The 22,103-nt window shown below is 50.9% G+C and overlaps 1 protein-coding gene across 4 annotated transcripts in view; it reads right to left on the reverse strand.

The window, feature by feature from the left end:
- Nucleotides 1-22,103, reverse strand: part of SPTAN1 (spectrin alpha, non-erythrocytic 1) — a 62,168-nt gene that overhangs the window by 826 nt on the left and 39,239 nt on the right. For 3 of the 4 annotated variants that reach the window (XM_055323966.1, XM_055323955.1, XM_055323935.1), the window contains 24 exons: nucleotides 20,588-20,687; nucleotides 20,216-20,413; nucleotides 19,973-20,119; nucleotides 18,555-18,658; nucleotides 18,299-18,461; nucleotides 16,148-16,279; nucleotides 15,601-15,738; nucleotides 14,533-14,637; nucleotides 11,955-12,163; nucleotides 11,021-11,141; nucleotides 10,706-10,827; nucleotides 10,202-10,334; nucleotides 8,555-8,653; nucleotides 6,881-7,040; nucleotides 6,185-6,261; nucleotides 5,395-5,604; nucleotides 4,725-5,021; nucleotides 4,210-4,322; nucleotides 3,829-3,846; nucleotides 1,332-1,386; nucleotides 736-932; nucleotides 542-595; nucleotides 305-451; nucleotides 71-218 (listed from right to left, as the gene is read on the reverse strand). In XM_055323966.1, the coding sequence (XP_055179941.1) occupies nucleotides 71-218; nucleotides 305-451; nucleotides 542-595; nucleotides 736-932; nucleotides 1,332-1,386; nucleotides 3,829-3,846; nucleotides 4,210-4,322; nucleotides 4,725-5,021; nucleotides 5,395-5,604; nucleotides 6,185-6,261; nucleotides 6,881-7,040; nucleotides 8,555-8,653; nucleotides 10,202-10,334; nucleotides 10,706-10,827; nucleotides 11,021-11,141; nucleotides 11,955-12,163; nucleotides 14,533-14,637; nucleotides 15,601-15,738; nucleotides 16,148-16,279; nucleotides 18,299-18,461; nucleotides 18,555-18,658; nucleotides 19,973-20,119; nucleotides 20,216-20,413; nucleotides 20,588-20,687 (3,247 nt within the window). The remainder of the gene's footprint in view (nucleotides 1-70; nucleotides 219-304; nucleotides 452-541; nucleotides 596-735; nucleotides 933-1,331; nucleotides 1,387-3,828; nucleotides 3,847-4,209; nucleotides 4,323-4,724; nucleotides 5,022-5,394; nucleotides 5,605-6,184; nucleotides 6,262-6,880; nucleotides 7,041-8,554; nucleotides 8,654-10,201; nucleotides 10,335-10,705; nucleotides 10,828-11,020; nucleotides 11,142-11,954; nucleotides 12,164-14,532; nucleotides 14,638-15,600; nucleotides 15,739-16,147; nucleotides 16,280-18,298; nucleotides 18,462-18,554; nucleotides 18,659-19,972; nucleotides 20,120-20,215; nucleotides 20,414-20,587; nucleotides 20,688-22,103) is intronic. The other variant, XM_055323944.1, reaches the window with a different exon arrangement.

Below are 22,103 nucleotides of genomic sequence, written 5' to 3' on the forward strand. Positions count from 1 at the left end.
GATCCCAGGTTTTACTTTTCAAAGGAAACCTCCAGCCCCATCCCCAGGGCAGAGATGTGGAGCCCCAGACCTGATACAGCTCCTCCTTGGTCACGTAGGGCTTTCCCTCGGAGCTCAGGGCCCGGAAGGCGCTCTCAATCTCCTCACTGGATTTAACGTTCTCCGTTTCACGGCTGATCATGAAGGCCATGTACTCTTGCAGGGAGACGTGGCCATCCCTGGAGAGGGGCATGCGCAGTGAGCCAGGAGAATGCGGGAGGAGCTGGAGGCAGAGCCACTTCTACTACCCTCCCCTCTGGCTCACCTGTTTGGATCCACGGTGTCTAGGATTGCCTCGAACTCGGGGTCAGGCTCCCCTTCCTCCACCATGGGCAGGTCATAACCCAGGGAGCGCAGGCAGGACTTGAACTCCTGGTGGTTCAGCCGGCCTGACTTGTCCTTGTCGAAGTGTCTGCCACACAAATGGAGGGCTGCTCAGCAGGGGCCCCGGGGCTGAGCCTGCTGAGTCCCCTGCCTTTTGGCCTGGGGAGGCCATACTCACTTAAACATCATGCTGAATTCTTTGAGGGCCTCCTCCGTCACTCCTGTTGTGTTCCTAAAAGAACAGGCAGGAGTCAACAGGTGGCTCATTCTGTTCCATCCCAAGTAAGTGACTGCCAGACCCCGGGGGGATCCGGGGTCAGGCAGCTGAGACCACCTCCTCCATAGCCCGTGTTGCTCGAGTGGGGCAGGTACCTGGCCTGGATCTGCTGCTCCAGGTTGTGCTGCATGCGCATGCCCAGCTGGTCGAGCTGGTCCCACTGCTGGGCCAGGCCCACGGTGCTGTGCTCTGTATACTTGTTATCCAGGATCAGGGCCTCCTCCATGGCAGCCCCCAGGTCCTCAATCTTCTTGAGCTGACTTCTCATGGCTCGAATCTCCTGGTGCTTGCGCTACAGATGGGGAGGCAAGGATGTAGGAGACAGGGGCTCTTACCTCGGACAGCAGGCCCCAGAGCCTGTTTGAGAGGCCCTCCCGGCCTATGGGGCTGTGTGGGATGGCGTGAGGTCAAATCCAACAGCCTCCATCACAAACCAGGGGCAGACTGCCAGGAAAACTTACACTAAACCAAAGGATCCTCTGTTTGCAAGTAAGACTGGGTGGCAATTGTCTGAGACAAAAAACCTTCTTTAAGATGATGGGGTCCTGTGCTGCTTTATGCTAAGGAGAAAAGGATACCTACCCAGCCTACTTCCTGCCTATCCTTAAACCAGTTAAACCAGGCAGGCCTGCTGAGGATGCTAGGATGGAGGGCTTCAGCACACCCGGCAGAGAGCCATAGGGGCACTTACTTTGGTAGCCTCAAGCTGGGATTCCAGGGTCCCGGATTCTTCCACCATGCAGGACCTAAACACAAGAGGACAGTGAGGCAAGAGGGCCTCGTCATGAGCTCAAATTAACCATCCCCAGATAACCGTGACTTTTTATTTTTTAATTTACTAGGAAGCTATCTTTTCCGAAGTAGCCCTGGGAGCAAGGGAGGGCAGGTAGTATTTCTCCTGCTCCATAGACAGGACACTACTGCCCCAGGTGGTGTGCCACCTATCTGAAGGCCCAACTGGGGGGCCAGGGCCAAGTCCCACACAGCCTCTCCCGGGCTAGGATCCTTTCTCATGTGACTCCTTAGGCCCAAGCTACGCCCTGAAAGGTGCCTGAGGAACTGAGGTTCCTCCATGGGCCTGACAACATGCCCGCCTCCTGCAGCCACTGGGGAGAAAGCTGCTCTGTACAACTCTGCCACCTGGACACCTTAGGGAGGAGAGGCTGACAAATGCAGAGCCACCCCCCAGAAAATCCCTGGAGTCTCCTGCATGTTCCTGAGGAGGGAAGTCACATTCTAGGGTGGGACAGCCGTGGAGGAGACGCAGTCAGATGACCCCTCAGACAAAAAGCCGGGATGCTAAGAGATTATGACCAGATTTGGGTTTTGAAAGTGTTTCTACTGCCCAAAGGGAGGTGACTGCAGTTAGGCCCCAGTTTCAGGCTCCATGAGACAGTCAGGCCCAAAGCTCCCAGGGCCAAGTTCTGAAGAGCAGGGATGCCCCAGGGAGCCATCTTCCCAACGTTACAGTGTGACGCCACAGAAGGCCACCAGTGAACGAAGACAACAAACGAGTTGGGGTTACGTGCAGGGATGAGTCACACTGTGCGCATGTCTTGGGATTTTGGCCCAGCCTCCCCTGCACCCACATGGGCCCCTGCCTACCCCTGCAGCACCCTGCGAGCCAGGGCTAGCTATGAAATGTCCCCAAGTCAAAGTGCTCAAGCAAGGCAAGGCACCAGCTTCCTCCTACCCCAGCAGATCAGACTCACAGTCACGCCATGTCCCCCCGGGAAAAGCCACACCCCTAGGACCCGGGGGCAGGAGGCTGGGTGCTGGTGCAGTGGGAGGAGGACACACCCCTCCTTCCCAAGCGGCCGAGGGCGGTGGGTTAGTCAGAAAGCGGAGCCGCCTGGGGAAGTCAAGAGTGCATTGGTAAAACCACAGTGAGATAAGAGAGAAATAAGAGGAGAAAAACCTTCCAGACAGATCATCCCCAACTTCATACTGATAGACACGAATGACCCGACGATACGCTATGCTAGTCAAAGAAAAGAAACCAAATGAATACACCGAAGGCACGGGCAGGCAAGAGCAGACCGAGACAGACACGCGCCACAAGGCCCAAGCTGGCAGTGCACAGGCGGGGCAACCTGGCGCCCAGGCAGAGGGACCTGGTGGGGCTGGGCTGCCGGCCGCAGGGACGACAGGGGGCCTCGGGGCAGCTCACACTGGGACCAAGCAAGACGGGACGGGGCTAGGGAGGAGCCATGTGGGAAGGGGAGCATGGCACCCACGGAGACAAGACCAGATGGGCAGACACAGCCATGGGGCTGGGGAGGGGAGCGGAGGCCAGGTGGCTAATGAACTCAAGCTAGAAACTGCAACCCCCCTCAATCCCACCCCCTCTGCCTTCAGCACAGGTGGTGGCGGCAGCAGGCACCTGCTTCTCCCAGTACCGCACTCAAACACCCCAGCTACTGTCTGCAGAACCCCGGGAGCACTGGTCTAAGCCACTGGGGTCGCCCTTTCCCAACCATGGCTTTACATGGGCCTGGCAGAGGCCAAAGACTCTAGGAGAGGCCGCTCCCAGGACTGGACTGGGCCGCCCTGCTTCTCCTGGGCGCCTCCAAAGCCTCATCTCTCCATCACTCAAGACCCCAGGCAGTGCTGCCTTCTATTAGGGCAAATGATGCTCTTCCCCTTCCCCTGGGAACACTGGGGTGTGGGGCCCTGGGGGAAGGCTCGTGCACAGCTGGAGACTCACTGCACCAGCTGAATCTCCTCCTTCATGACCATGACCTCCTAGGAGCTAAGTATGGTCCCACTGGACACACGGGGGAAAGAGGCAGAAGAGAAGTCCAGAGAAATCCCAACGGCTGAACAAGCATGGGGATTCTCAGAGGCTTTGGACTCCAGCCCTGGCCCTCTGGCTTGGTCACAGTCCCTACCTGAGAAAACCCATTGAATCTGAATAGGCAGGTGGGAGTGGCTCCCCTCCCCAGACCATAGGCTGTCAAGGACTGTGTGCTGTGTGCTGTGGGGCAAGGCACGCACTCCTCATAGGGGGGGACAGGGACGGAGGTGGGGCAAGAGAAGGACAGGGGAGGTGTGCAGCCCGTCTGGGGCAGGAAGGCCCATCCTGGGATCCTCTGCAAGCCAGACCATAGGGGGGACCGAGGGCAGGGGACAAGCACACGAGACACCACCACACCACGAGCCCGGAGAAACAAGAAGACAATATTAACCCATCGAGGAGATATGTTCTGTGCAGATGGGATCCAAGCAGCCGCAAGACAAGGTGGTGTCCAGACAGCAGCAGTCAGGAGGTGGGGGACAGAGAGACACGAGAAAAAAGGAAAACAAAACAAAGAAATCAGTACCCACGCTGAATCCAACTCTGTTCCGTGTGTCACCGAGATGCTGAACACGGACCGCCGGCCATGCCCAGTCCCCACCCAATCCAGGACACCTAGCACCCTCCACCTTCGGGAAAAGTACTTTTGAGAACTATGCCCACCCTCCAGGGCAACCCAGACCAGGGTGCGCCCTAACCCTTCTTTCCCTCTTGCAAATGTGCCCGCCAGTTTCCTGCAGGGCGCCCCACCCCCTGGAGCCACAGCAGACACCTGGTTTCCTGTATCCACTGGTGGAAGGCGTTAGCGTGCTGGGCGAACTCCTGGCGTAGCTTGTCATTCTCCTCCTGTCGCCGCTGCTCCTTTTGCAGCTCCAGCTCCCGCTCCTAGGACCCAGAGGAGGCAAGGCTGTGTCACTAGGACCTGTCCTTCCCAGATGGACGTGGGAGGGGGACGGTCTACCGTCCGGATGATGGACCAGTGGCCCTATGATGTCAGTTTCTGGAAGCTAAGCGTGACCAGAAACCACCGCTTTGTGGGGCAGGGAGGACCGGGTGTTGATGTCAACCCAGAGGAGGAGCCTGAGAGACCCTCAGGGAGCTCAGAACCCTCTGTTTCCCAGCTGCTCACAACCGGCTCCCCGAGAACGCTGGTGAGAGGTGATAGGAAGTGAGTGATAGATAGTTCTGTGTAGGCTACCAGCCGGCACCCACTGTCACTTCTAGAAGAGACACTGGACCCCCTGCAGCCCTGTTGGCCCCGAGCTCCCAACGGACAGCCCCGGGCACCTTGATGATCTTCTGTAGGTTCCTCCACGTCTCCTCCAGCGCCTCCATGGTGAACCAGGTGTAGGGGTTAGAGGCCACACGGAAGCTCTTGATCTGGCGGTCCAGCTCAGCCAGCTGGCTGAAGTCGGCCTGGGCAGAGCTGAGGGATGAGCGGAAGGCGTCGTGGGCCTCACGCAGAGCTCTGATCTCCTCCAGGGAGTTGCAACGCACAGGATCGGTCAGATCCTCTTCAGCGTTTTCAAACCAGCTGTTGAAGGCCGATGCCTTTTTGGCGAAGGTCAGGAAGAGGTCTTCCACCTGAAAGCAGAGCAGCCTGAGTTAGGGCAGCCGCCAGTGCTGGAGGCCCGGGGGTGGGGGTGGACAAAGGATGGGAAAGGCAGGGGTAGTTTCTGGGGCATCTGGGTCAAGACAGGGTGCTCCCAATTCCACTTCTCAAAAGGCCTTTCTTCCCTCGCGACCCTTTCTTTCCCCTTGCTATAGATGAGCTCATCTGTCCTGGGTGCTTCGGAATGGCAGCCTCTCGGAGGAAAGGGGCCCTCTGCTGCTTGGTTCAGGCTGACCCCTGCCCCGTGCAGAACCTCCCTGCAGTTGGCCAGGGCGCACAGACAGGAGTTGGGTTTGCTGGCCCTGCACAGCGGGCTGGGTGAGCTCTTACAGGGCCCACCCTTACCTTGCGGAAGTGACTCTGTGCCTCCAGCAGCTTCTTCTTGCGGGTGGCCGAGTTGGCCAGAAGCTGGCTCCATCTCTTCATGAGAGAGGCGTGCCGGGCTTCAATGGCCTTTGACTGAATGTGCTTGGCGGCCAGCAGCTGATCTTTGAGGGCAGTGATGTTGGCAATGCCCTCCTGCTGGAAGGCTTGTAGACCAGCGTCAAAAGTTTCCTGGAACAAAGAGCAGTACACTCATCTGTAGGGTCTCCAGGGAAGGTAGAACTCACCCTTTCTGGGAGCCACAGCTTGATGGCACCAGAGTCTGTTCAGCCAGCTGCCGAAGCCAGACAGCCCAGAGTCCCTTCTCCTGACATCCTCCCGCCCCCTGCCCACCACAGACTGAGGTACGGGGCTCCCTACACATGCACACTCTCCCCACTGCCTCTCCCTAGAATGAGCTCCTGCCTCCCACCCCCTGACCACCTGCAGTTAGCCCTTCACGATCTAGCTTAGATGCATCTTCTCTGGAAAGACCTTCCCCATCAACCACTGCTTGCTGGAATCCAAGTCAGACAGCTCTGGGTGTTAAGTCCACAGCACATTCTGCTGCACTCCACCCTCTGAGCACCTATCAGGATGTAGCACTGGAAGGCTAAGCACAGGCTTAGTCTGGAAGCTGAGGACCAGAACTATCTTTCTCACTGCTGAGTCCTTAGGGCCTTTCTTAATGAAAGATGCCAACCACCGTTCATCTACCAGGAGGTGCTATTTGCATACATTGCAGTCAATCAACAAAGAGACCACAACTGACCTGTTTGGTGAGGAGAGTCTGCACGGAGGACAGGTCTCGGCCATAATCGTCTGTCTTCAGGCTGTTTTCCTTCTCACCTAGGAAACCATGCAGGGGAAGCAAATCAGCCTTCTTGACACAGTGACGTGAATTAAGAAGATAAAAATCGAGGCATGCTATCACCTGGTTGATGTTTACATCCCGGGATTCCTAAGAGTGGGCTCTGACCCTCCCCCCCCCAGCTGGCTCCTTCCTCCCTGCAGCCCAGGCCCCGCTTCCAGCTCATCCTAGACATGCTTCAACTACCACTTATGTAACCGCAATCACCAGGGTCACAGGGTGCTGAAATCAGAGTCCGGCTCCACTCCCCCTTGAGAGCTGGATTGTACCCTGGACCTGGGCTTTTGGGCAGCGGCACCACTGGGGGTCTGCTGCTGTGCCATTTTGTTTGTGCTATGATGCTTATTGCTTCTCCCAGGTATTAATGGTTTTTGTTTTGTTGACACTGGTGCTAGCCCAGTGCCGAGCACAATGGGGGCCCCTGTTCTCGGTCACGGGGACATGGCTTCTTGTTCTGATATGCCCGCATTAGATCCGTCTCTTCTCTGGAGAAGAAAACCAACTGCTTAGGAAACAGACGAGCTATGGCTGTGGAACAGTCTTCCTGGCCTGGGGAGGCAGAGAGACTGGGGCCAGGCCAGGTGGGGCAGCACTCACCGATCCAGGATTCCACTACATCAGCCTTCCAGTTGAACTGAAGGAAGGCCGAGTTCTCCTCAAGCTTGGCCTTCCTCTGGGCAGCAGCTTTCTCCAAGTCTGACACTTTGCCATTCAAGCCCTTCATCTTTGAAGAGATGTTCTCCTCGTGGTGATTGTTCTAGGCCACAAAGAGAAGGCACACTCTGGTCAGCCCGATCTCCTGCCATACTAGCTAATCCAAGGCCTGCCTGCCTGGGAAGGTTCTCCAGTGCTAAAAGGCGGGCCCTGCACCCCCCACCCGCTGCCAGGGGGGTGGAGAACAGGGAGTAAAAGCCTTGAAAGGATGAATGCCAACAATTTCACTGACGGGAATGGATCCTAAGGAAGTAACAAGGAACGAGCTGGAATATCATGATGTGCTCATTAATACGTCTGATTGCAAAAAAAAAAAAAAAAAAAAAAAGAAAACACATAGCTAAGACTTAATAAATAAAATGCTACGCAAACAATGGCTCCTACATGTAAGCAATAAAAACAGTTCAGAAAAAGTGGACCTGAAAATTCTTAAGCCCCAAACACTTGGATTTTGTCTCAACATAACTGTATTTGAAAATACACACGAGTCAGCTTAGAATTCAGAGAGAAACTCGAGGAAACAGACTGTTCCTGAAGGTAAAGCACTGAGCTCTCTGCTGGAAGGTGCAGAATATTCACAGACTGGTCACCGCACACGTGGAAAAGACAGAGACCGCGAGGCAGGGCTGTGTGTGCGTAGCGGTCATACACAGGCCTCATCTCTACCTGTATGAGGTCTGGACTGGAAATTAGCTTCATGTTATCTTAACTGCCCATAAGGGCAAGGGGAAAAGCTCTCTAGTGAACATGAACTGGAACATACCTGTTATGACCAACTCTCTGATCTTGAAGCCATGCTTATTAGAGCAAATCCTGTGACGAGAATCTTATCTACTAGTTATGTTTGCAACAGAAAATTATAGTGGTTAAAAGTTGCTTGTTCTGCGGTACTGAATATTTGTCACTGCACCTAAGTGATCAGCGGTGACTAACTTGGGGCCAAGGGCAGCACCATGTTTAGTCTGGAATGCCAACGTGCCAGTGACTTGACTTCATTGCTGGGGAGAAAGCCCCAAGACCCCTCCCCATCTGCTTTCTTGGTCAGGGGCCGTTTGAACAAAACGAACCTTGTGATATTGTGACATTCATTTCCAAAACATCCTGGACAGCAGCCAGGCTTTGTTGAGCAATGTTGCGGAACGGAATCTATCCTGTGTAGGGGTGGCTCTACATGCAGAGTAGGGAAGGTTAGGCATGAAAGCCTTACTAGGGATCAATCCTTCTGGTGGTATTTTAAATTTTTCCTGTATTTTCAACTACTGTTGAGAGCTTATACTACCTGAGGAAGAAACTAAAGACAACAGTTTTGTGGGGTTTCGCTGAAGAACAAGCTGGGATGCTTCCCTGCTTAAGGCAGAAAATTTAAGTGCTGCAAAGTAACCTTGTTGACTGGCGTTGGAAAGGGGGAGGCATCCAATTAATCACAATCTTTCTCTTCTTCAGAAATCTGGGAGTGGAACTGCTCCTGGTCTCCATGCAAATCTCTCTTGGGTGACTATTCCAGGAAGATGAATGCCAGCATGGGATGGGAGCACCCTACCAGCAGGCCAGGCTTACCTTCTTGATGAGGTCTTGTCCATTACTGCAGACGTCGTTCACACGATCCTTGTGCACAGTGAAGTCTGTCTCAAAAGCTTCATGTTTCTTCAGTAAGCCCTGGAGTGGAAGCAGAGAGGCCAGCAGCTGAGAGCCTGCATGTGCTGGCCAGTCAGGCAGCAGGGACAGAGGGCATTTAGGCTGTAAGGTGCCAGCCTTCAGACGCGCCCCAGTCTAGCCAGGGGCTATGACCATAGGGGCCAAAGTAGGTAAGTTATGACAAAGGTGGTAAAACCTGGATGCAGCAAGAGTAACTGACAGGGGCCTGAGCTTGAGAAGGGCCGTCCACCAGGAAGAAGTTCTGAAGGCGCTAAGCTCTCACTAATCAACCACTACAGTGCCCTGCTTCCCCTCTCTAGGAGACCATACAGAAAACACCAAGCAAGCTTAAGACAAAGCCTAACAGGTTTCCCCTGAGTACAGCTTCCAGGGGACCTTCCTAGTGGTCCTCTCCTCAGTACAGGAAGGCCCAGAAATGCTTCCATGTGGGCTTCCCAGGAAAGGGATCATGCAGAGGAGGGGAAATCTCTCCATCTAAGCCACATGAAGCACTTCAACCAGCCAAACAGGACACCCACTCCGAGAACATGGCTCAGAGGCTACCCAGACTCTTGGGAATGGAGACTCTGCCTCCACAGCTGTTGGCCTAGATTTGGGAATATTCGACCACAAGGTGTGGCTCTTCCCAGCAAAAGGGGAGGCTGTTCATCCAGCTGGTGGCCCCTGGCTGCTTGCAATCACTCCAACAGAATGCAGTGCGGACCATGTGGTGTGAATCTGAGGATAGGCCTCGAAGCTGCTGCTTCTGCCATTTTGAATGCTGCCTATGGAAGATGGGCAAGGCTGCTGGAGGCAGGAGGAGGGGAATAGAGTTGTGCTGTGACATCAGTGTGGTTCTCTTGGTCTGCTACTCTGCCTTGGCTCAGCAGGGCAAGTGGCCCTGCTCAAAAGCAGCACAGCCTCGAGGAACAAGACACCTGCTACCGGAAGGGTCGTCAAGTAACCACAACTACCCTGTGTACTTAGGGCACGAACTGAGGTGTGTCCCCCAAAATGACATCCTAACCCCTGCCACCTAACAAATGTGGAAGACGCAGATATAATCAACTTAAGATGTTCAGATGAGGTCACTGGGGTGGGATCTAATCCAGGATGATATGTATCTTTCTAAGAGGGAACTCTGGACACAGACTCGCCCAGAGAAAAAGTCGCAGGCAGACACACCCAGAGGGAAGAGCCGTGAAGAGCAGAGGCAGAGACCACAATGATGCCGCCACAAGCCAAGGAATGCCAGGGAGAAGCTGGATGAGTCAGGAATGAGCCTTCCCTAGAAGTTTCAGAGAGCGAGGCCCTGCCTGTACCTTGATTACAGACTTGCAGCCTCCAGAACCAAAGGGCAGTAATCCCTGTTGTGGTACCTCCCACCCCCTACCCCGAGTCGAGGGTGCATGGTGGCAGCAGCCCCTGGGCCCCAGGGCTGCCGGCTGCACCATGTTTGGCCAGAGGGGCACTGTCTCTAGTGTGAGATCTGGAAGACTGTGACCAACCAGGGAGACTGAGGCTGCCAGCCGGTAAACAAAGCAGCGGGGCTGTGCCAGTTTCTCTGACCTGGATAGCGGCAAGCGTGTCTCCATAATCCTCACTGGCTACCAGGGTCATCTTCTCATTAATCCAGGCTTCTTCTTCTTCCACATTGGCTACAAACTGCTGATACTCCAAGGACTCCTCTAGCCGCTGACCCCTAATTACAGGAGACAAGAAAAAAACCAAAAGACAATTAATATTGTCAAACTTTAATTCCGATAGCTAACAGTGCTTAAAAATACTCCTGACAAGTATGGAAGTGATTGGTTCCATTGAGACTTCTCTGTAATATGAAGCAGAGACAGTGTTGTTCACACATGAAATTCCAGAACCATCTTCTGGGTTCAGATCCACATAACCGGACCAGCCTAGCATGGGCCTGTCAGGGTGGCTTTGAAGCAAGCCAACTGTGGTCCCTGCACACCCAGAAAAAGGGCCCAGGAGGTGACAGGAGGGCCTGGAAGCTGAGCCTGGCCACTCGTGCTACATCCATAAGCAGGACAAGTGCTCCCTCCCCTGGCCAGTCACCGAGCTGCCGCCAGCTGCTTCAGCTCCTTCCAGTGCTCCACGAACTGGGCCAGACGCTGCTGAATCTCCTCCTTGCCAATGGTATTGTCATCAGAGAGCTTCTTCCCAGTGTCCAGGACACCCTGACAGGCAAGAAGGATTAGATTAACAGCTATCACCTGCTTCTAGATATGTCCAGGAAAAGGCCTCAGCACGGAACCCACAACGTCTTCTGGGTTTAGAACGAGGGGTCATAGACACTGCAACTCACTGGAATGAATGAGAGCAAAGGGTTTCTCTGCCCACTGCCCTCTCAGCTGGGAGAGACCCCCTCACCTGGATCGCTGGCTCATGGGCAGCCAGTTCCGCCTCCAGCCGCTTGTGTTTCTTCCTCAGGTTCTGAACTCCTGTAAGGTCTCGGCCATAGTCCTCTGAGCTCACCAGCAACTTTTTCTCCCTGGACAACACAGACAGACACCCTGCACCCCTGTGCTTTTGACTGGACAGGTTTGGTCAAGAGTTGCGATGTCTCCAGACCCCAAGACATCCTGCACCTACATCTACCAATCACTCCAAAAAAATCCTTGTCAGTCTTCTGGAAAAGAAAAGCCTTTATTTCCCAAATGAGGAGCATCCACGGATGTATCGAAGAACACCTACCGGTCAGGGTATGCTGAAAAACAAGGAGGCGCTAGTGGTGTTGACCTACCAACCCTACTTTACCAAACGTGCAGGCATCACACGTAAAAACACATAAAGATACAGAGAGAATTTTTTACGGAAGTGAGGAATAAGAGACAGGACTTTGTCCTTAAAAATGGGGTGTTTACAAAATGCTATGACAACTCTGACTGCAATGGAAGGGACGAAAAACAACTCTTCTTCCCTTGAGGACTGATCCTGCCTAGGACACCAGGCTATCTTTTCCAGATGGGCACTCGCTTATCTCCCTGGGGATCCCAAGGCAGGGTCTAGACAAAGTCTAGCTCCATTGTCGTGTACTGCTACCATGTGGAGGCCATCGATGGCCCTATCACTGCAGACTCAGGCATCAGAGGAAGCCAACGTGTCCCATGGTGAGCATGTGGCAGAGCAGGGACCCAGCCCAGCAGGTTCTGCTACACTTCCCGGTCTTGGAAAGAGCGAAACCTCACGGCCAAGCAGCCAGGGGCTCTGGACTCCCACTCAGCCTGTGGCTGCCAGTGCCTGCCATCAGAGGTTCAACAGGCATCCCAGAGGACCCAGAATGCAGAGTCCCAAGGATACATACTTGATCCAGGACTCCTCATCATCCATGTCCCGGAAGAACTGGTGTAGGCGATGGGATTCATTCAGCCTGGCTCGCCGGGAGGCCGCCATGTTCTTGATCTTCTGGAAACGACCATTGATGGTGTCCCGCTTATCCTTCACTTGGGAGGTGTCGAAGGCACTGCTGGTCATCAGGCTGTCTGCTTGGCTATTCAGGTCCTTCAGGCGATCCTGGGGCAGCAGGGGACACAACAGGAGGGATGAGAAACCTGGGTCTTCCTTGGGTATCTGCTTGCAAATAAGAACTTTGAATTCTTCACTGACAGGTTGAATCTGCAAAGTGCTGATGTTCTCTCAAAGTATAATATGTGGATCCCTGGGGTTCTGAGAGATCAAAATTATTTTTGTCATGACACATAGATCTTGTCTGCCTTTTTCATTGTGTGGACATCTGCCCATGGTACAACAACATCTATGGTGGGGGTGCTGATGCCACAGCTCAAGACAGTGGCCCATCATGCCAGCAGGAATCTGATTAATTCACTGGCACCCACCCTCTGTAAAAATGCTCTTTCGCTTAAGGACATCCTTATAAAAGCAGAAGTGTTAATTTTATTGAATATCCATCCTAAAGTACATGTTGACGTTAATACCCTGTGTGGCAAAATGGGAGATGCACAAAGCACTTCTGCTGCATACTCAAGTTCAGGGACAGTCCTGAGAAGCCTGTGTCATGAGCTGAACTCACTGCTTTTTCACAGGCTGTCCTCACTGAGAGAATAATGAGAAGACAAACTATGGTCATTCAAACTCCAATGTCTGACAATGACTTGCTCAGAATGAATAAAGTGAACCTGTCGCTTTCAGGAAGACAGTCTGTTGCTATTTTTTTTTTTAATTTTTATTTATTTATGATAGTCACAGAGAGAGAGAGAGAGGCAGAGACACAGGCAGAGGGAGAAGCAGGCTCCATGCACCGGGAGCCCGATGTGGAATTCGATCCCGGGTCTCCAGGATCGCGCCCTGGGCCAAACGCAGGCGCCAAACCGCTGCGCCACCCAGGGATCCCCAGTCTGTTGCTATTGGTAAAACATGAACTTTCAAGCAAAAAAAAAAAAAAAAATCAGATTTCTGGAAGGAACTGCGTTCTCCATGAGGGTGACAGCTGCTCAGCTCAGTTTATGAAGATTTTCCTGTTGAGACTGGCTGTGATGTTGGAGCTCACACGTAACAAAGGGTGCTAATGTTTAGAAGTCCCACATAATTCAATGTTTTCCAAATGATTTTGTAACATCATGCGTGGGGGAAAAAAAAAAATCCATGTCTAAGATGGACCAGTAGATTTTAATATTAAATGGTAAGAAAACTGGTAGAGTCTCAGAGTCCACTTTGCAACTAACCTTTAAGCAACTACCATGCATTGAGTCTGGTGTCAGAGTATCCACGATTATCTGAATGAAAATACTGCTCCCTTCTTTAACTCCCTGTGGGAGGCTGGGTTTTCATCACATCTGACACACTCCCACAGCCCAAATTCCGAAGAAGCTATGAGAATCCAGCTGTATTTTTAATTTTTTTTTAATTTATTTATTTATGACAGTCACAGAGAGAGAAGGAGAGAGAGGCAGAGACACAGGTAGATGGAGAAGCAGGCTCCATGCACCGGGAGCCCGACGTGGGATTCGATCCCGGGTCTCCAGGATCGCGCCCTGGGCCAAAGGCAGGCGCCAAACCGCTGCGCCACCCAGGGATCCCCCAGCTGTATTTTATTAAGCTAGAAGTTAAAGAAATTTGCAAAATACAGCCAATGCCACTCTTCTTACTATGTATTGTTTTGGTTTTGAAAAAATACAGCTATTGTTCATAAAAAGTGCTTTTGTTCATTTATAATGGGCTATTACTTTCAGTAAATATAATTTTTCAGTTTTATTCTTAATTTTTCATTTGAAATAATTACAGACTCACAAGAAGTTGTAAAAATAGTCCAGCTCCTGTGTGCCCTTCATCCAGCCTCTCCCCACCATAGCAGCTTGTATAGCACACCAGCAAGACCAGGACATGGCCACTAGTGCATCTACAGACCTCACACAGATTTCACCAAATTCATGCACATCCCCATCCAGGTCTGCGTGGGTGTATGTAGTTCCACACAATTTTCCCCTACGTGTGGTTCACATAACCCAAATCAAGACACATTGTTCTGCGAGTACAAAGGGACTTGTCTATCCCTTCCTGGCTGCACCATGCCCCACCACCCAGCCCTGTGCCTGACTCCTGGCTACCACTGTTCTGTTCTCCATGTCTATCATTTTGTCATTTTGAGAATGACAAAAAGTCTTTGAGATTGTCTTTTAAAAATTTAACTTTTAAAATGTGATTTTTTAATAATGGTAAATACTGATAGATGAAACCCACATAAACAAACTCCCTCAGGGACCTTCAATAATAGCACAGGTTATAAAATGGCCCCGAGGCCACTATGTTTGAGAACGTGGCTGGAAGGGTGGGACACCACGCTCCTTCCCCAAATGCAGCAGGTTCCCTTGAGGAGTCAGGCACAGTTGTGTTCCAAGCAGGGCCTGGCCACCCCCTCTGATCACCTCATGGGCAGATATGTCTGCCTCTAGCAGTTGATGTTTCTTCAGCAAGTTGTTCACAGAAGCCAGGTCTTTGCCATAGTCCTCAGATGCCAGAAGGGCCTCCACCTGGCAGTGAAACAGAAAAGGGAGAAGGTCATCATGTGGAGCATAGAGTATATGATGCACATTTGGTATTCTGGAAAATCCAGGAGGCCTGGTTGTTGGGCCGGGTCTTTGGCTAGCTGCAAACTTGTCAATCGCAGTGACTCAGCCTGGATCAGCCCACGTGGCCTGAGCTCTCCTCCTTTCCTGTCAATCACATGCAGACTTAAAACAACTCAAGGCAAGTCCTAGCACCTTCACGGAGGTACAAACTGCACAGCAATCTGGCTCCGAGGAACCCCCAAGAACTGGCAGCAGGGGCAAAAATTAACACAAAGATGTTCAGTGCAGATGTGCCATGAAAAAGCTGGGATGGGAACACCTGAATGTCCAACAACATGGGAATGGTTAAATCATGGCATGACTACGATGAACTTACGCAGCTATTCAAAGGTTTAGGAAGAATTAGGATAATACGCCCAATACAGACTAATGAAAAATTACATTCTGAGCTCAGCTCTAAAAATACGGCTACATTACTGTTGATGGAAATATGTGTAGGCTGGAGAGAAATATTAATAGTAGTCTCTAAAAATTTGTTTCTTTATGCTTTCTGGACTCCTGAATTTTCTACTAAATATATTAAATCTGGTTTCCTGACTTAACTGCTGTTTTGGTTTCTATCTGGGAATAGACTCATTAAAGCTACCTGCCACACAGACCCTATCATCATTTCCTATTTGCTTTCCCCATGGAGAGGAGGAAGCTACACTCTAATCCCCATCTGTATCCTCTCTTCTCAAAACATCCATTCCCTCTACAGATAGACCTCTTACAGCATTAGACTCCTCTGCGGAAAGGAAGATTTCTGTGAAAAGGGGCATCAGGGGTGCCCTGATTTTTTTCATGGTTTGGGGCTTGCTGACTGTCCTGTTATCCCGAAGGACCAGAAATCCTCTGATGGTGGGAAGGAAAATCTGCCATTACCTCAGAAAGCCAGAAGTCAAAGTCCTTGATTCCAGTGTTGAAGTTCTGCTGCTTGTTGGCTTCTTTTAGTTTCTGGCTCTTTTCGGCTGACTTTTGCACCAGGAACTGCCACTGGTCAGCTAAGGCAGCCAGCCGGGCCTGGGGAAGAGAAGAGGGTGATCAGACATGGTGAAATCCATGAAGAGCCCCTTCTCCTAAAGCCAGATGATTCATGGTGAGAGAGCAAAAAGCCTCATGGGAATGGTTCTCACCAATACTCCCCATCTGTAATGTAGGCAGAAGTCTCCTAATCTGCTTACGTTTTTTAAAGGTTTTATTCATTAACTTGACAGAGAGTAAGAAAGCACAAGCAGGGGAAAGGGCAGAGAAAGAGGGAGAAGCAGACTCCCCACTGAGCAGGGAGCCCGATGCGGAGCTCAATCCTGGGCCCCCAGGATCATGACCTGAGCTGAAGGCAAACACTTATTAACCCACTGACCACCCAGACGTCCCAATCTGCTTACGTCCTTACGGCCGTATGTCAAAGTCGTCATCACATTGACCATACCTTGACAGCATCCTCACTGCCAGCACAGGCCCCACGCTCGATGAGGGAGTTGCCCGTGTCGATGACCCCGCGGATCCGGTCAGCATTGGCATGCAGTTCCGCCTCAAAGGCCTGGTGCTTCTGGTGTTTGCTCTAAAATTCCAGAAAGATGACCTTTCAAAACCAGGTCCTGTGAGGTTTCCCCTTTTAGGAATGAGGGACTCTCAGAAGGAAGGGTAAGTGATAGGAAACTCAAAGAACAGGGACAAGTGTCAACACTGCTCATAGAAGAAAGTCACCGAGTTTATGACGTATTTTAGGGATTGGTCCGCTGGGAGAATGAAGATGGACTGGCTCAAGAGCAGGTGAACGGAGTCAATTCTTCAATCGGCAGGACTAGCTACTTGGGAGTGGAGCCCAAGAATTATGTACTTTTTACCATTCTACAGTAAATGCCAGCAGCCAAGTGCAGTATTTAACCTACTGGGACATCAATTTCTATCCACGACCTTCTCCCCCATGGACAGATGATCTAACAGATACGACCCATCTGGCTCACTCATCATATGAGGCCTAGATCACTGCAGCTGCAAGCTGACCCTCTGTGGCAGGAGGAGACTTTACGGCTATTGCAGACCTTGGCTTAGGCCACCTTCTCACTTAGAATCGGTCATTAATCAAAACTCATGGATACTGTCAAAATCCAAGCTTGACTGCAGGTAGGAAATTATTTTTGCTAGGAAAAGACAGGCCTGCGAAATTGACAGGCTCCTGACACTAGGGCTGAAGGGGATTTTAAGAAACCACAAAGAAACAGGAGATACAGGAAATGCTACAAGACATGGTGCAAGGACACAGCTATGGCATAATTCTGGGTGAGAAAGGCAGGGTCTTGGGGGAAAGTATTATTTGGTGGAGAAAGGACTAAAAGGAAAAAAAAAAAAGAAAAACCAGTATGGTTGGGGAAGGATTCTGCATCAAATGTTTCATTTCAGGGGCAGCAGCTGTCAAAGGATGGAGCCGCTCGGCTTGAGGAGCGTGATGCTCACATCGAGAGTCCTCCTTCTGGGCTCCCCCACTGGAGCCCAAGACAGGTCTCAAATACCCAAGTATCCTGAGCTAAGTCCAATTCCCCTCTTCTGTTTCTTGCTCTGATCACTCTTTGGTTCAAACCCCACTTATTCTGTTTCTTTATTTCTTCCATCTGTGAGCTACATTCTTCCTGAGAAGTCCCCTTGACTTCCCCTGGAGTAATGACGTCCTTTTTCCTTAACCCTGGTTCCCATCAGATTTGGAACAGATCGTCTGCTTCTCTGAGGCAACTTAACTGTCCCTCTCCAGGGACCATCATCTCTGGATTGGGCACTCTGGGTGCATCATAAAACTCTCACCCCACACTAGACCCCTCCGTCCTCAGCCACCAGAAACTGTGAGCGGAAGTCCACACAGAAAAAGCCGACTGTTTCCATTTTTTAAAAGAAGCGCCTCTGGAAAGACAGCAATTAACTACAGCCCCCAAATCAAACATGGTACAGAACTTGCCTAAGTGACACATGGGGAAAGGGGAAGGGGTGCAGGGCTGCAGGATAATTACAACAGAGAAAGCCAAACCCCACAGGGACACTTGAATGGAGTGTGATGGGTCATTAGAAATGAGAAGCGTGGATGAGGAGACATGAGCTGACCGCATGTGGCCACAACAAGATCTATGCAGAAGAACACAAACACTGGAGTGCATTTAACTAAAACTCTAAAAAAATTAGAAACTTACCAGCAGCTTGGAAAGCTACAAAAATAAATTAAAATAACAAGAGTTCAGTACACTGAGGTGAATGCACATATCAGCTATTAAACAGCAGCTCACTCTTCCCCTGGGAAGCTCAGCATATGGGGAAGCTAGCCCCCTCAGTCTAGAGGGGGCTCTAGACTTTTCAGGGCAGACATGGCTTCCATGCAGACCAGTGAGAAAAGTACTTTCTCATGTCTGATCATTTAGTGGTACTTTTCCTCAAGCTCAGCTTCTTATAATAATTTTCACCGGCTTCAGCATGAACACAAGGAAATGGTTTTCTACTAGGTAGAGCCCACTTTAAAGATGCCTTCTTTACCGAATCCTACCCCATAACCGAGGCCGCCTCAGAGATGAGCAGCCAGCCACTCAGTTCAGCTCACCTGGATGTTGGTGGGGTCTTTGTACGACTCATCACTCGCAGTCTGTAATTTCTCACTGATCCAAGCCTCGATCTCATCCACGTCCCGGCTGAACTGCTGGAGGGTTTGTGATTCTCCCAGCTTCGATCTCTTCTCGATCATCTGAGCTTTTAGGCGTCGCCACCTGAGAAAGTGCAGCCAAGCCTGAACGTGACCCTCCCTGAGAACAAGACGGGCTGGGCTCCCACTTGGGGCCATGAGCACATGCAGCACCCACCTGTCCAAAACCTCATTGCGCCGACTGCAGATGTCACCCTTGGCATAGTGGCCGGCAGCAATAAGTTGGTCAGCAAAGGACTGCAAGGCGGCAATCTTCTCCTCCTGTTGGCAAACAGAGGCGAGGGGCCAAGGTGGGCAGGTCAGCCCAGCCTTGCCCGGACCACAGGTCTTGTGAAGAGAGTGGTTATTCTGGGTGCCTGGGACCTAGCAGGTGGTGGGATCAGAATACACTGACACTTTAGAAGGGGGAGAGCAGAAGGCCAGAAGAAAGCTTGATTTCGACCACTGAGAGTAGAGTTTAACTCAAGAAGACTACAGGTCACACTGGGGACAGGGGCAATGACACCAGGAGTTATCATACACAAAATCAAGCTGAATGGGAAAAAGGGGTTAGATTTTCTCTTTTCTTTTTTTAAAGATTTCATTTATTTATTCATGAAACACACACACAGAGAGGCAGAAACACAGGCAGAGGGAGAAGCAGGCTTCATGCAGGGAGCACAATGTGGGACTCGATCTCCGAACTCCAGGATCACCCCCTGAGCCAAAGGCAGACACTCAACCACTGAGCCACCCAGGTGTCCCGAAGATTAGATTTTCAACAAAATGGGTTATAAATCAAAAAGGTTCCCATATTCCTAAGTTGTTAGTGTTGATGCATTTTTTTTTTTTTTTAAGATTCTATTTATTCATGAGAGACACAGAGAAAGAGGCAGAGATACAGGCAGAGGGAGAAGTAGGCTCCATGCAGGGAGCCTGATGTGGGACTCAATCCCTGGACTCTAGGATCATGCCTTGGGCTGAAGGCAGGCGCTAAACTGCTGAGCCGCCCAGGGATCCTTGCACTGTCTTTTCTTATCAACATGTTTACGTTCTTGCTTTGACCATAATTTTTTGCCATGTGGCATCCCCATTATTAAAACTCAGAAGTATCAGAACCTAGAATATTTATTTATTTATTTATTTATTTTTTAATTTTTTTTTTATTTAGTTATGATAGTCACAGAGAGAGAGAGAGAGGCAGAGACACAGGCAGAGGGAGAAGCAGGCTCCATGCACCGGGAGCCCGACGTGGGATTCGATCCTGGGTCTCCCGGATCGCGCCCTGGGCCAAAGGCAGGCGCCAAACCGCTGCGCCACCCAGGGATCCCAGAACCTAGAATATTTAAAAGGCGTTCATATCCATATCATTTTCCCTAGTCCGCACAGGTACTTGATATGGGGGTGAAGGTGGCCGTTCTTCCTTTGCATGGTCAATGTCAAGTATTTTCATTTTAGGGAGCAGCAAAAGCTCCCTGAGTGAAGTCAGTGACTAGTCTTTCTATCTCAGAAATGAGAATAAAAGAGAAGAGGCCAGAGAGTGTACCACCCATCTGGACCAATGCACATGGAGGCCTGATGGCAAAAGGGCCTTACCTGGACATTGATCGCTTTGTCAAAATCCTCGTGTTTTTTGATCAGAGCCTCCACGCTGTCCAGTGAGTCTCCTTTGTCCTCAGTATTCAGAAAGGCCTCCCGGGCGGCCATCCAGTTCTCAGCTTGTTCACAGTCCCGATGAAACAGCTAGAGAGAGGGAGGCAGGTGGGAATATGGGGCCACTGGCCATGACACGCATCAGAAAGCCTGTGGCAAACGGGAAACGACATCCTCCACACATACCTGCAGTTCAAGGCACTGATCCAACATCATCCTACGCTGGGCCCAGGCCTTCTCCAGACCCGCACGCTCCCGATCTAGAATATCTAGTTTCTCTTTGACCTCTGGGCTGGCGTAGTGCCCATGAGCCAGCAGCTGCTGCCCAAACTGCTCAAAGGCCTGGAAAGTGCCAGCCCTGGCATCGATTTCTGTCCGGTGCTCCTGCCAAGAGGAGGGAAGGGGTTAGGTAACTGGCACTAAATGCCCACTGTCATGTCAACCACTGACTTGCAGCGAAGGGTGGTGCTGGCCGCAGTGGGCTGGTGATGGGGGATGAGGTCTTCCCAGCACAGCAGTGCAACTCCCCTTCTGCTGCTCAGCGGGCAGTCTACCCACCTGGTGCCGTTCCAGCAAAGCTTCTGCTCCGGTGACATCCTTGGCTAACTCGTCTGAGGACACCAACCCTCGTATTCCATTGATCCAAGACATGAGGTCCCTGGCAACCAGACCCACAAAGGAATAGTTATTACATTTCCTGGCAAGTAGGCTTTCTGTCCAGGAAAAGAGAACTGCACACTTCTGGTCTCAAAAGATGATTTGGAGTCAGCTAGCTAATCTACAGAGTTAATTAGTTAATCCATTAACTAGTTAATCTACTAAATGGTTAGCTAGTTATAATCTACATCCCTGGGCAAAATATTTTAAAGTGTCTTGTTCATCTTAAATGTTTCTTTTTTTTTTTTTAAAGATTTTATTTATTTATTCATGACAGACACACAGAGAGGGAGAGAGAGAGAGGCAGAGACACAGGCAGAGGGAGAAGTAGGCTCCATGCAGGGAGCCTGATGCGGGACTCGATCCTGGGTTTCCAGGATCCGGCCCTGGGCTGAAGGCGGCGGGACCTGGGCTGCCCGCGTCTTGTTCATCTTATTGAGAGGTTAAGAAAATTAAAAACAACAAAAACCAAACATTCCTCAGAAGACAACGAACTAGGTTTGTAACTAAGGTCTTCTGACCCTACAGAACAGTAGGTTCTAACACAAACAACCGTGGTTAAGTTTTCCAGAACTTCAGATGAAATCACTCTTCCCTGTGCCTGCAGCTGTCCCAGGCCTCTGTATGCGCTGACCCCAGCTTCTTACTGACGTCTGCACATAAGGGTATAAAAATCAGTGTGTAAGGTCGCAGGCCCTATGCTGCTTTTGATAAAATATACCCGGAACAGGCAAATCCAGAGACAGAAGGCAGACTTGATGAGGAGAGGGGAATGGGCAGTGACTTCACATGGGTTGCAGGGTGTTTTTCTGTGGTGGTGAAGTTACACAACTACCACCTTTCTGTAATCAACACTGCAAACGTTCTAATTACAGATGAATTACATACTTTAAATTATGTAACGATTATGTTATTTGACCTTCACCTCAAAAAACGAAAACAAAAACAAAAGAACAAAACCCTACTAGAGGCCTGGGAAGGTGAAGCACATCACTTGCCTAGTCTTATCCCACAGGAAATGCCCTCTCCCCTCCGCGCGTGCTCTCTCTCTCTCTCTCTCTCTCTCTCTCTCTCTCTCTCACACACACACACACACACACACACACACACACACACACACACACACGGATCCTTTGTTAGCACAAAAGTGTGCTGCAAAGAAACACTGTCCTGAATGGGTGCCCTGGGTACCAAGTTCTAAATCACCCACTAGTGAAGTGCTATGCAGCCTTAAAAAAAAGACTGAGGTCCCAGGTCATGGGACATTCCGCCAGAAACCTGGCCTGGACTGTTGAAAACTGTCAATGCTGTAAAAGACAATACACAGAGGATGGAGTGGTACTGTTCTATATATTAAGGAGACAACATTACTTCTACAATAGGAATTCTTAATTGGATCCTGGACCAAAAACCTGGG

The sequence above is a fragment of the Nyctereutes procyonoides genome, unplaced genomic scaffold (genome assembly GCF_905146905.1).
Source record: "Nyctereutes procyonoides isolate TBG_1078 unplaced genomic scaffold, NYPRO_anot_genome, whole genome shotgun sequence".
NCBI classification, from domain to species: Eukaryota; Metazoa; Chordata; class Mammalia; order Carnivora; family Canidae; genus Nyctereutes; species Nyctereutes procyonoides.